This window comes from Macaca nemestrina, chromosome 20 (genome assembly GCF_043159975.1).
Source record: "Macaca nemestrina isolate mMacNem1 chromosome 20, mMacNem.hap1, whole genome shotgun sequence".
NCBI classification, from domain to species: Eukaryota; Metazoa; Chordata; class Mammalia; order Primates; family Cercopithecidae; genus Macaca; species Macaca nemestrina.
In genome coordinates this window covers 15459328-15473630 of record NC_092144.1, presented here as the reverse complement: position 1 = coordinate 15473630, position 14303 = coordinate 15459328, and the positions used below count along the sequence as shown (strand labels likewise).

Here is a 14303-nt window from a genome sequence, read left to right as displayed (position 1 = left end):
AACTCCATCTCTACTAAAAATACAAAAAAAAAAATTAACTGGGCTTGGTGGCACTCACCTGTAATCTCAACGATTCAGGAGACTGAGATGGGAGGACTGTTGCAGCCTGGGAGGACAAGGTTGCAGTGAGCTGACATCGTGCCACTGACTGCACTCCAACCTGGGCAGCAGAGACCCGGTCTCAAAAAAAAAAAAAAAAAAAAAAAAAAAGCTCTCAAATTTGGAAATAGTTTAAAGTAATTTATTTCTTGTTGAATTCTAACTCATTTCTCTTGAAAATCCCTCAGAGAGTGGGAGCACCAATAATAATTCTTGGAGATGTGTGGAAACTTCTCGGGGATCTAATACTTTTTTTTTTTTTTTTTTTTTTTGCTTTCTTGCTTTAAAGTCTATTCTGGCCACGCGCGGTGGTTCACGCCTGCCACCAGAACTTTGGGAGGCCAAGGTGGGGTGGATCACTTGAGGTCAGGGTTCGAGACCAGCCTGGCCAACATGATGAAACCCTGTCTCTACTAAAAATAAAAAAAAAATTAAAAATAAAAAAATTTAGCCGGGCGTTGTGGTGCACGCCTGTAATCCCAGCTACTCAGGAGGCTGAGGCAAGAGAATCGCTTGAACCCGGGAGGCAGAGGTTGCAGTGAGCTGAAATCCTGCCACTGCACTCCAGCCTGGATGACGGAACGAGACTCTGTCTCAAAAAATTAAATCAATGAATCAATCAATCATCAATCAATCAATCTATTCTGTCTGGAATTAATATAACCACATGAGATTTCTTTTGGCATCTTTTAATGACTTTTTACTTTTAACTGTGTTGTGTACTTACATTTTAAGTGTCACATCTTTTAATGTCTTTTTACTTTCAATTGTGTTGTGTACCTATATTTTAGATGTATCGCCTATAAACAGGGTATCGCAGGATTTTTGTATTTCAGTTCAATCCAACATCTTAAACTAGCAGCTTTGCTTCGTTTACACGTTTTGGTTCCCAATGCCTGGATTTCTTTCTACAATCTTATTTTATGCTTTCTGCATCAGAGATACAAGGGGTATCCCAAAAGTCCCAGTGCAGTTTTCAGTACTATTTATTATTTTAGAAAGTTTAAGGCCGGGCGCGGTGGCTCAAGCCTGTAATCCCAGCACTTTGGGAGGCCGAGACGGGCGGATCATGAGGTCAGGAGATCGAGACCATCCTGGCTAATATGGTGAAACCCCGTCTCTACTAAAAATACAAAAAACTAGCCGGGCGAGGTGGTGGGCGCCTGTAGTCCCAGCTACTCGGGAGGCTGAGGCAGGAGAATGACGTGAACCCGGGAGGCGGAGCTTGCAGTGAGCTGAGATCCAGCCACTGCACTCCAGCCTGGGCGACAAAGCGAGACTCCGTCTCAAAAAAAAAAAAAAAAAAAAAGAAAGAAAGTTTAGAACATCTCTGCATTTATCCTGATTTTTCCTTTTTTTGAGGCAGGGTCTCATTCTGTCCCCCAAGCTGGAGTGCAGTGGTGCAACCACAGTTCACTGCAGCCTCGACTTCCTGAGCTCAGGTGATCCTCCCAACTCAGCCTCCTGAGTAGTTGGGACTACAGGTGTGCCCCACCATACCTGGCTAATTTTTGTAGAGATAGGGTTTCTCCATGTTACCCAGGATGGTCGCAAACTCCTAGGCTCAAGCAATTCACCTGTCTCAGCCTCAGCCTCCCAAAGCACTGGGATTACAGGCATGAGCCACCGCCCCTGGCCTCCTGATTTTTCTTTTTTCTTTCTTTCTTTGAGATGGAATTTCGCTTTTGTTCCCCAGGCTGGAGTGCAATGGCGTGATCTCAGCTCACCACAACTTCTGCCTCCCAGGTTCAAGCGATCCTCCTGCCTCAGCCTCCCGAGTAGCTGGGATTACAGGCATGCGCCACCACACCTGGCTAATTTTGTATTTTTAGTAGAGATGGGGTTTCTCATGTTGGTCAGACTGGTCTCGAACTCCTGACCTCAGGTGATCCGCCTGCCTCAGCCTCCCAAAGTGTTGGAATTACAGGCGTGAGCCACTGCGCCCGGTGCCTCCTGATTTTTCTATGCTTCCTTCGCCTTTCCTTCTTCCTATTAATTCGTTAAAAGTTTTCTTTCAACCCTTTTCCAACCACTGGTCTGGAAATTATGCATAAATACATGGCCCTTGTAGACTTCAGCCGAATCTCCTCCCAAATAGTATAGTGACCTGAAAGGCATTAACACCAGGATGTTGTCTAGTATTTCAGTTGCGCCTTTTGTCACTACTCTATACGTTAGTCACTATTATTACTGCTTTACATAGTCAGTGCCAGTTTAGACATATCCAATGGTTTCTAAGGGTTTCCGGCATTCCTTCTCACGTCTTTCTTCCTTATGTACACAAGTTCCTTCATTTGGGGAGTCTGTTATTGATAAATTGTTTTTATCTTGTCCTTTTTTTTTTTTTTTTGAGACAGAGTCTCACTTTGCTCAAGCTGGAGTGCAGTGGTGCGATCTCGGCTCACTGCAACCTATCTCTTTGGTTCAAGCAATTCTCTCCACCTCAGTCTCCCAAGTAGCCGGGAACACAGATGCCCGCCACCACACCTAATTTTTGCATTTTTAGTAGAGATGGGTTTCTTCTCCAAGTTGGTCAGGCTGGTCTCGAACTCCTGACCTCAAGTGATCTGCCTGCCTTGGCCTCCCAGAGTGCTGGGATTACAGGCGTGAGCCACCATGCCCGGCTTGTCCTGCCTTTTACAGATGAGGTGGGCACAGAATTCCAGACTGCACTTCTCTCAGTAATTTGAAGTCATGCTCCATCTTCGGATTTTTGTTGTCCCAGTTGTGAAGCCAGTTCTCTGTCCAATTGCTTTTTGGAGAGACTTTTTTTTTTTTTTTTTTTTTTTTTTTGAGACCAAGTCTCGCTCTGTCGCCCAGGCTGGAGTGCAGTGGCGCGATCTCGGCTCACTGCAAGCTCCACCTCCCAGGTTCACGCCATTCTCCTGCCTCAGCCTCCCGAGTAGCTGGGACTACAGGTGCCCGCCACCTCGCCCGGCTAGTGTTTTGCATTTTTTCTTTTTTTTAGTAGAGACGGGGTTTCACCGTGTTAGCCAGGATGGTCTCGATCCCCTGACCTCGTGATCTGCCCGCCTCGGCCTCCCAAAGTGCTGGGATTACAGGCTTGAGCCACTGCGTCCAGCCTTGGAGAGATGTTTTAATCTCTTTGTGTTGCTGTTAGCATCTTCCCTGAGTCTGATATGTTCTGTGGTTTGACTATGATTACTTTAGTTACGAATTTAGGTTTGTGTATCATGCTTTGGACTCAATGGTTTCCCGAATCTTAGAATTTCAAGATTTTCAGGTCAGGTGCAGTGGCTCGTGCCTGTAATCCCAGCTACTTGGGAAGCTGAGACATGAGAATCGCTTGAACCCAGGAGGCGGAGGTTGTAGTGAGCAGAGATCTCGCCATTGCACTCCAGCCTGGGCAACAAAAGGGAAACTCCATCAAAATGGAAAACAAAAAACACTTAGATTCTCATTAATTTTGGAAAATTCTGGCCACGATCTCTTTACATGTGGCTGCCCCCCAGTTTTCACTTTCTGGTTTGTGTTAGATACTTGCTGGCATGTTGAGCCCTCTTACTGTCTTGTGTCAACCACACACACACACACACACACACAGAGCACAGAGTCAACCCTCCATATCCTCAAGGGATTGCTTCCAGGATTCCCCTCAGATACCAAAATCTGAGGATGCTCAGGTCTTTTATATAAAATGGTGCAATATTTGCATATATCCTATGCACATCATCTTTAAATCATCTGTAGATTACCTAATACGATGTAGATGCTACGTAGTTATTATACTGTATTATTTAAGGAATAATGACAAGAAAAAAGAAAACCTGTACATGTCCGGCACAGACACAATTGTTTTTCCAATATTTTCAATCCACTGTTGGTTGAATCCATGGATACAGAACCCATAGATATGGAGGGTCGACTGTAAATATATATATGTCTCATTAGCTGTGCTATGTCCTGGGTAACTGCCTCAGACAGCTCTCTTCTAGTGCACTAATTCTCTTCAGCTATGTCTCATTTGTATTTTAACACCCTCCGACCAAGTTGTTCTTTTGAGACAGTGTTTCGCTGTGTCGCTCAGGCAAGAGTACAATGGTGCCATTTTGACTCACTGTGAGCTCCATCTCCCAGGTTCAAGCGAATCCCCTGCTCCAGCTTCCTGAGTAGCTGGGATTACAGGTGTGTGCCACTATGCCTAGCGAATTTTTTTGTAGTTTTAGTAGAGACCAGGTTTCACCATGTTGGCCAGGCTGGTCTCAAACTCCTGACCTCAAATGATCTGCCCGCCTTGGCCTCCCAAAGTGCTGGGATTATAGGCATGAGTCATCGTGCCCGGCCCCAAGTTGCTAACTTCTATGACTAGATTTTTAATCGATAATATTTTTTTCTTCCATATTTGCATTGTCATTTTTGGGGGGTGTTTTTTGGTTTATTTTAGAGACAGGGTCTCACTGTTGCCCAGGCTGGCCTTAAACTCCTGTGCTCAAGTAATCCTCTAGCCTCAGCCTCCCGAGTAGTTGGGACTACAGGTGCACGCTACCATGCCCAGCTTTGCATTGTCTTAAAAACAAAACAAAACAAAACAAAACAAAAATACGAAGAAAAAAAGCCGGGGTCGGTGGCTCAGGCCTGTAATCCCAGCACTTTGGGAGGCCGAGGCGGATCATTTGAGGTCGGGAGTTTGAGACCAGCTTGACCTACATAGTAAAACCCCGTCTCTACTAAAATACAAAAATTAGCTGGGCATGGTGGTGGGCACCTGTAATCCCAGCTACTCTTGAGGCTGAGACAGGGGAATCGCTTGAATCCAGGAGGCGGAGGTTGCGGTAAGCCGAGATCCTGCCACTGCACTCCAGCCTGGGCGACAGAGCAAGACTCCATCTCAAAAAAAAAAAAAGAACTACAAAAAGTAGATTAAGAACTACAAAAAGGGCTGGGCACTCTGGCTTATGCACTTTGGGAGGCCAAGGTGGGAGGATCACTTGAGCCCTGGAGTTTCAAGCTGCAGTGAGCCATGACCATGCCACTGCCCTTTGGCTTGGGCAACAGAGTGAGACCCTGTTAAAAAAAAAAAAAAAAAAAAAAAAAAACACCTACAAAAAGCATAAAGAAAGAATAAAGAACAAGCCACTAAGCAATACCAAGCTTAAGGAAATTGCCAACACAGCAGAGGCCCCAGTCGTACCCTCTTCCTGTTTTTGCCTTCAAAGATAAACAGGGATGTAAATTTTTTCAAATTCTCAAGCATCTCGCTAGACTTTTGCTGGATATACATAGATCCTTAAGCATGCCAAATATTATTTCCATATTTTATACTAGATTACTGCACACTTTCTTTTGTAAACATTTTTCCCGCTCAATGTTGTTTCAGGTGTGTTCTGAACCGTATCACTGCTCTAGCTGAATCCATTTTCACTGCTGTAATCTCTTGTGTGGATGGACTACGATGGTCCCTTTTCCTATTGAAGGACTTCTGGTTGCTTTCCAATTTCTTGCTATCATGAACTATGCTGCTCTAAGTGTAACTGTACACCTGATATTTCTCTACATATTTGTGCATGGACTTCTCAGGGCTTTTCTCAACTAGAGTTCTGCAAGAGAATTCTGGCATAAAGATGATTTCGGGGAGGATGTTCTCAACTTTCCCACAGTCAGTACATAGCTAGCACATTCTAGATGTTTAGGAGGCGGGGCGAGGTGGCTCAAGCCTGTAATCCCAGCACTTTGGGAGGCCGAGACAGGATGATGGCTCGAGTCCAGGAGTTGGAGACCAGTGTGGACAAAATCATGAGACCCCATCTCTATCAAAAATATGAAAAATTGGCCCAGCGTGGTGGCATGTGCTTATAGTCCTAGCTCCTCAAGAGGCTGAGGCAGGAGGATTGGTTGAGCCTGGCAGCTCAAAGCTGCAGTGAGCCGTGATCATGCCACTGTACTCTAGCCTGGGTAACATAGGAAGACCCTGTCTCAAAAAGATAAAAAAAATTTTTTGGGGGGCCAACCTGATGCAAATAGCATCTAACTGTGGTCTCGGTTTACATGTATGTATTTCCTGAATACCTACATGATGGAATGTTTGCCTTTTTTTTTTTTTTTTTTTTTGGAGATGGAGTCTCGCTCTGTCGCCCAGGCTGGAGTGCAGTGGCTGGATCTCAGCTCACTGCAAGCTCCGCCTCCCGGGTCTACGCCATTCTCCTGCCTCAGCCTCCCGAGTAGTTGGGACCACAGGCGCCCGCCACCTCGCCCGGCTAGTTTTTTGTATTTTTTAGTAGAGACGGGGTTTCACTGTATTAGCCAGGATGGTCTCGATCTCCTGACCTCGTAATCCGCCCGTCTCGGCCTCCCAAAGTGCTGGGATTACAGGCTTGAGCCGCCGCGCCCGGCCCTTTTTTTTTTTTTTTGAGATGCAGTCTTGCTCCGTTGCCCAGGCTGGAGTGCAGTGGTACAATCTCGGCTCACTGCAACCTCTGTCTCCTGGGGTTCAAATGATTCTCGTGCCTCAGTCTCCCAAGTAGCTGGGATTACAGGCGCCCGCCACCATGCCAGGCTAATTTTGGTAATTTTAGTAGAGATGGGGTCTCGCCACGTTGGCAAGGTTGGTCTTGAACTCCTAACCTCAGGTGACCCACCCATCTCGGCCTCCCAAAGTGCTGGGATTACAGGCATGAGCCACTGCGCTAGGCCTGTATTTTTGTTGTTTTTTGAGACAGAGTCTCGCTCTGTTGCTCAGGCTGGAGTGCAGTAACGCAATCTCAGCTCATTGCAACCACCACCTCCTGGGTTCAAGCCATTCTCCTGCCTCAGCATCCTGAGTAGCTGGGATTACAGGCGTGCACCACCACGCCTGGCTCATTCTTGTATTTTTAGTAGAGACGGGACTTCACCACGCTGGCCTCAAACTCCTGACCTCCAGTGATTGGCCCGCCTCGGCTTCCCAAACTATTGGGCTTACAGGCGTGAGCCACCACACCTGGCCGAACGTTTGCCATTTGTATTTCATCTTCTTCATACTGTTTGTTCACACACTGCCCATCTTGTTAGGTTCTTTTTCTGATTTGTAGACATAACCCGCATGCAAATTATTTGCCTTGTTGGATGTTGTAACAGCTCTGTCTTAACAGCATTTTGTTCTTTTCTATTCAAAGTCTCTGTGCCTTTAAGCACCTGGAGCAGACTGACTGCTGAGTGTATTTGTTTACATGCCTGAGAATCTTCGAAGTTCGTGAGGATCTGATCCCGCTGTTTAGTTTGCTTTCACGCCCGTGTTTTGTAATTTTCAGGATGTGCCCTCATGTTTAGGGTGGATTGTGTGCGAGGATCTTCCATAACAAGGGATGAAGTTAGGTCCCTCCAGGGAGGTTTTGTGTCACAGACATCTTGGCTTGGTTGTCTCCAAACCATATTGGTATTACAAGTGTTGGGTCTAAATGAGTGGTGACGTTTTCTCCTGCGGATCTCAGGCAGAGAGAGGACACAGTGCTTACTCTCGGGTTGGAGGGCAAATGTTTTTTCTAGTCCATCTTTTTACTGTGAGTATCAGGACCCTTGAGGATCCCAGCTTCACGTAGGAGTCACCTCCGTTGCATTTCACCATCTTCCCGAGGCCCAAAGTCCTATCTGCCACCTGGCCCCCAAACCTAACCTAAACCCTGCAGTTTCCAAGAGCAACTCCGGTGTGAGCCCATGGTGACTTCCACGTCTGCTTCCTTCGTGTTGGGCTCCTGCGGATCTCCTCGCTTTTTTATGGGCACGGCTAGGCGCGTCTGCTTTATTTCCTGCATTTCTACTGTCTGTAGTGGAGGGTTTGCAGGTCTTATCTGGTAAGTTGCTGGAAACTGAGTCTCTCTTCTGTCCTGTGGACCAGCCCTCTCCTGTCCCTGCAGTGTCCCAGCATGGGGGCTCTGCAGGGTGGGGGACGGTGACAGCCCACACTGGAGCTCGGCCCCGGGGGTGGCAGCACGGATGGCAATGGGGTCAGCCCCAGGGTTTCCTGGAGGGGCCATCAGGGCTGGCTGCCGACATGGGTGTGGAGAGCGAGGGGAGGGGCCCCAGGGAGGCCCCAGGGCTTTGGTCTGAGGCCTGGGCTGGGGCAGCATCACTGACTGAGATGGGGAAGACCTACGTGGGCAGAAGGCTCTACTCAGGCCATTAGGTCGGATGCCCACTAGACACCTGAGGATGAGCTCAGCAAGACAGGAGAGGGACGGGGAGAAGGCAGGCAAGAGGCTGCTGGCCAGGCAGGACCATCAGCACCAGTCCGGGAGGGAGCCAAGGACAGGTGGCACTTCCTGTCTATGTGCTGTTTCCCCCATGGACCAGGTAGCAGTTCACAGAAGCACCTGGGGCCTTGTTAATGTTTTCTGGGACCCTGGCCCCAGAGCCTCCACTTTGGTGGGTCAGGGCTGGCCCATGAACCTGCATTTCTAGCTAGGACACAGGGGCTGCTGCTGTGGACACAAGGACCACGCTCTGAGTCGGCCATTAGTTTGGGGAGAGGTGGGGACAAGCTGTTGGCCATCTGAGGGTGGAGCAGATTGGATGAGAGGAGAAGACGCTATCTCCGTGGCCTCATCTGTGTGGCCCGGAAGTGGTGGCCCACGGTCCAGCGCCGCAGCTGCCTCTTCCCGCAGCTGCTTTGCCTGTGTTTCAGCTGGGGAAGCAGAGGGAGCTGGTGACACCTCGTGGGGCCACAGGGAAGGCCGGCGATGAAACCAGGCAAGCCCTGCAGCTGCCTGTGGTCACGCAGGAGGGGTCGGGACCACGCCGCATCAGAGGAAGGCTGTGGAGTATTCAATGAATGGAATTTAATGTAACTATGACGTGAACACACACAGGGTAGGGAGGGCGGGTGACCAAGCGCAGACGTGGGTGACACGTGGCCCCGCTCTCTGGACCCTCAGTGGGAAAAAGTCTGAGGCCGGCGTCTCTCACCGATCCCTACCTCCCCTGGTGGGTCAATACTGATCCGGCTGAGTGACAGCGTCTTGTGACCTAGCGAGGCCTGCGAGTCCAGGCAGCAGGCAGACGCTGCAGTGGCTCCCGAGAGTGCCAGGTGCCGGCCCCAACGTGTAAACGGCCCGCTGCGGGCGCTGCCGGGGAGGAAGACAAGAGGGGTGAGGGCTCGTCCTCACTAAGTGCTGCCTGAGTGCCGCAGGACGTGGGTGGGACATAGGGACAGTGAGGGTAACACAAACAGCAACGAACGCACAAAGACAAGTTCCAGGAACACCCATAAACCCATAACATTCAACAAAATGGCAACAAAATGACGCCCCTGCTGGCCCGGCGAGGCTGGTGCTTCCTTCGTGGCAGATGCCAACTGTAGTTGGCTGGCTGGCAAGCATTGGCCAAGCTTTTTGGTACCTGGGAGCTCAACAGCATAAAAGGCTGTAACCTCAAAAGGGAAAATTTTCACATCCTTCCCCTGAAACTGACTTCAGGGGCAAAGAGACGAGCCCTCTCAAGACCAGCCTCTTCTGGGAAAGGGGCTTCTGAGACGACTGTCAGCGGCAGAGCAAGTGGCCTGGGGAAGGCAGGGGTCCCTGGGCGGAGGCTGGGAGGGTGGCCAGAGACCAGGGAGGGCCCCTCCATCTGGCAGGCTTGGCAGGTGCGTCCCAGGAGCCCCGAGGCCGGGGCATTGGCCGCGACAGCCCCTCACTGGGTCCGGAGCTGGTAATCTAGGAGACAGGAGGGAGGCGTCATGCTGGGCTCTGCACCCTCCCGGCTTTCGGGACCCGACCCAATGGCTCCACCCTGGGGGTAGCCACAGAGGACCCCTCAGCACAACCCCACCCCACGGGTGGGGCCTCACTCACCTCCGTTCTGCGTGATATAACGCACCCACGGCAGGGCCTGGTACCCACTCTTCTCAATGATCTTCAGGTAGCGCACCTGGGGCACAGGTAGCAGGGCCCTGAGCACCGCAGGCTCCTGCCCTGTTGGTCCCCCCTTAATCATTCCTGCTGGGGCAGCCTGGGGTTGGCAGGGGAGGCCATGACAAGCGGATGAGTACAGGCCTCAGGAGGGTGAAAGGGATCTGTCTGGACCATGCAAAGGTGTGGGAGGGCAGAGCCGCCTCTGGAAGCGCTGAGGAGCCAGGGTGTGGCTTGCAGACACGGCCTTGGTAGCCTGCTGGGGGCGCCCGGCCAGAAGGCCCCTGGCTCTCTGGGAGCCTCTCCTCCCTCTGTGGGCTCCTGAGGGGGTGCCAGGGAAAACTGTGGGAGCCTCTCCTCCCTCTGTGGGCTTCTGAGGGGGTGCCAGGGAAAAGTGTGGGAGCCTCTCCTCCCTCTGTGGGCTTCTGAGGGGGTGCCAGGGAAAAGAGGTCCCACGGGGCATGAGTATGGATGGCAGAGCCTCAAACGCTAGTTTTGGGGCAGAATGATCTCTAAGCTTTGAGCTCAGGGGTCAGGGCTGAGCAGAGGCAGCCTGGCCTCTCCCCGTCTGTGGTGAGGCAGAGGCAGAGGCCCGTAGCACTGCAGGGTCCTGATTCCAGCTGACCGACACCCCTTCCCAAGCTGGCTGCGTTGATGTGTCCCCTGCGGCCTGTGTCCCTGCTCTGGGCCCAGCCGCCTGGGCCTTGCGTACCTGGATGCCGGAGGTAGTGAAGTACGGGATCTCGAACTTGACGCTGATCGGGGGCTTGCCCTCCTTGTCCTCAGCCTCCACGCTGGGCAGGCCGAAGTGGGCCCGCATCAGGTACTCCTTGCCGCCCTGGGGAGCAGATGGGGGAGGCGCTCAGGCCCAGGCCCTGCCCCAGCTTAGCCAACAGCTCTGGCCCTAGTGGCGATGGACAGAGACTGACCACTCACCCCAGTCCAGGGAGCAGAGCATGAGCCCCTGTGCTGGGGAACCAAAGCTTGGCCCTGTGCTGCCCCAGGCTGGTAAGGACAGCCTCTGCTCTGGGGTGTCCAGCTGCCCCATGAGGACACCTAGGCACCCAGAGCTGAGCTCACCAAGCCGCCAGCCCCAGTCACCAAGCCCCTGCCAGTGTGGCCTGCAGTGGCCCAGCACCCCCCACTCCAGCTCCCCGAATGCACTTTCCTCCAAGGCTGGCGAACCACACAGACCGGCCATGGGAAGGAAGAGCGTGTAATGACCGTGGCAGGTGAGGGCTGCCGGGGACAGAGGCCACACGCCCAGACTCAGGACAGCATGTGAAAGAAAATAGAGTGTCCAGGTGAGAACCATGACCAGGGAGAGGCGACAAAAGGAAGAAACCAAGGAGCGTGCACTGAGTGACGGGTCAGCCCTGGGTCCTGCTCCTGAGGGTGAGCAGGGGCGGCTCTGGCTCCGACTGGAACCGGAGTCCTGGCTGTGGCCTTTACCCTCTCCCTGCCTTGAGGAACAACAGGTCGCAGCCTGGTCGCCCCCAGTGCCTGGTCTCACCCTGAACAGTCGGGGGCACGATCTCAGCTCTGGCCATGCCTGGAACCCCACAGTCTGTGCTCCCCAGGGCTCAGGCCGAGGTTCAGGGGGAGCTGCTGCCAACTAGAGCTGTTTCCACCTCAGAGCAGGGGCCGCCCCATGCACCTGGGGCAGGGCCAAGTGGTCCATCTCTGCCTACTGCCACAAGGGCAGTGTGACAGTGAGAACTCTGCCTGACTTGGTGACATGTGCTGAGTACAGACTCCGGGAGGATGACGGGGGGATGATGCAACATCAGCAACTGGTGAAGCAGGCAGCGAGGGAACAAACCTGCTCGGTGACTAGCCCGTGTCCCAAACACTCAGCCTGACCCCAAATCTGAACCTTAGCAAAGACCAAAGTGAAAACACAAGCCAAAGAAAAGGCAGGGGAGCAGACCCTCCCCAGGGGCCATGGAGGCCTGCATGCCCAGCCTGTGTTGTCGTGTTGAGCCGAATGGGTTTAACTCTGCTCTCGATGAGAGCTGTAGGCTGGCGCCAGCTCACACTCCAAAACCGACTCGATGCCACAAAGGCACAGTGAGAAGGGCTCCCTGGGTAGGAAGAACAGGCATTGACAGGCGTGCTGCCAAAGGCAGACAAAAGAGGACAGGGCTGCCGTCATCACAAGGGAGAATGACAGGCGAACAGGAGGACAGGCCACAATCCTAGAGGCTGCCGTCCCAATAGTCACAGGTACCCACGCACCAAGTAACGTGGCAGCAACTTCTATGAAGCGGGTGCTATGGGAGATGCAGAGAGAGCCAGGAGAAGGCCCGGACGCAAGGCCCGGCCCAGCTCTCCGTCCAGGTGGACAGTGTCATGGTGCCATGGCCACCCATGGGCACACATCAAATTCTCTACCCTGGTAACAAACGGCAGTAGGGACAGGACAGAGAAACACTGCGTTTAAAAGCAAACAGCCTACACTCTGGCACTTCCACAAAAAATTGAAAATAGAATTACCTCATGATCCAGCAATTCCACTTCTGGGGATACACCCAAAACAAATGAAAATGGGTCTTGAAGAGATGTGTGTGCACCCACGTTCACAGCGGCATTATTCACAATAGGCCGGGCGTGGTGGCTCACGCCTGTCATCCCTGCACTTTGGGAGGCCAAAGCAGGCAGATCACCTGAGGTCAGGAGTTTGAGACCAGCCTGAGCAACGCAGTGAAACCCTGCTTCTACTAAAAATACACACATTAGCCGGGTGTGGTGGCGTGTGCCTGTATACTTGGGAGGCTGAGGCAGGAGAATCGCTTGAACCTGGGAGGTGGAGGTTGCAGTAAGCCGAGATCGTGCCTCTGCACTCCAGCTTGGGCAACAGAGCGAGACTTCTTCTCAGAAAAAGAAAAAACAAACCAAAAAAACCTTTTAGTATGCAGCAATCTAAGAAAGAGGGAAGGGTATCTATTTATCTAATCTATCAATCATCTACCTCTCTGTATTTCTTAAAATTTATTTCCTGCACTTCCTTTTGTCTTTAGGGTGTGTTACTTGAAGTAATGTGTATCTGTAGCTGTCATCAACTTGATATGCTGATGAATTAATTTTGCTTTTCATTTTTAGGAATTACCTTTTTTTCCATTTTGATTTAATTTTGTTTTATATGCTTGGAAAGCACTGACAGGTATACCTTGAGATATTGCAGTTTGGACACTGCCATAAAGCACATAGCACAGTTAGGCAAGTCACACACATTTTTTGGTTTCCCAGTGCATATAAAAGTTATGTTTACTGGCCGGGCTCGGGGGCTCACGCCTGCAATCCCAGCACTTTGGGAGGTCGAGGCAGGTGGATCACAAGGTCAGGAGTTCGTGATCAGCCTGGCCAATATGGTGAAACCCCATGTCTACTAAAAATACAAAAATTAGCCAGGCGACCAGGCGCAGTGGCTCACGCCTGTAATCCCAGCACTTTGGGAGGCCGAGACAGGCGGATCACGAGGTCAGGAGATCAAGACCATCCTGGTTAACATGGTAAAACCCCGCCTCTACTAAAAATACAAAAATTAGCCGGGAGTGGTGGCAGACGCCTGTAGTCCCAGCTACACGGGAGGCTGAGGCAGGAGAATGGCGTGAACCCGGGAGGCAGAGCTTGCAGTGAGTGGAGATCACGCCACTGCACTCCAGCCTGGACAACAGAGAGACTCCGTCTCAAAAAAAAAAAAAAAAAAAAAAATTAGCCAGGCATGGTGGTGCATGCCTGTAATCCCAGCTGCTCAGGAGGCTGAGGCAGGAGAATCGCTTGAACCTGGGAAGTGGAGGCTGCAGTGAGCCGAGATTGTGCCACTGCACTCCAGCCTGGGTGACAGAGCAAGACTGTCTTCAAAAAAAAAAAAAGCTTACTGTATAATGTAGTCTGAATAATGTGCAACAGTATTATGTCTAAGAGAATGTACATACCTTAGTTAAAACATACTTTATTGCTAAAGAGTGACAACACAGAGACGCGAAGTGAGCACGTGCTGTTGGGATAATGGCGCCAACAGACTTGCTCAACATAGGGTTGCCACATACCTTCCATTTGTTTAAAAACTGAAACAAAAATAAAAATGCAGTATCTGGGAAACACAATAAAATGAGGTGTGCCCGTGCATGGCTTCGAAGTCAAATCTACACAAGCACGGTCCACGCTGGCCTGTGCCTCGGCCTTTAGCCCTGTCCCTTCCTCCTCCGTCTACAGCTCACCATGCTGTTTATTTGATGAGGTATTCTCCCATTGTGTTTTAAATGACAAACACTATTTTCAACAGTGGAATTGCAGGAAAAGAAGAGATAATCCAACAATCAGGGATGGTCACCACCCCTCCATGGAATATTCCACAGCTCC

General features: G+C 51.1%; 1 protein-coding gene across 2 annotated transcripts in view; it reads right to left on the bottom strand.

Annotated features, from left to right (window-relative positions):
* Nucleotides 1–8851: 8851 nt before the first annotated feature.
* The window catches only part of LOC105493436 (adaptor related protein complex 1 subunit mu 1), a 31997-nt gene continuing 26545 nt past the window's right edge, over nt 8852–14303 (bottom strand). For both annotated transcript variants that reach the window (XM_011761116.2, XM_011761170.2), the window contains 3 exons: nt 10651–10776; nt 9882–9957; nt 8852–9743 (listed from right to left, as the gene is read on the bottom strand). In XM_011761116.2, the coding sequence (XP_011759418.2) occupies nt 9721–9743; nt 9882–9957; nt 10651–10776 (225 nt within the window). In that variant the 3' untranslated portion in view covers nt 8852–9720. The remainder of the gene's footprint in view (nt 9744–9881; nt 9958–10650; nt 10777–14303) is intronic.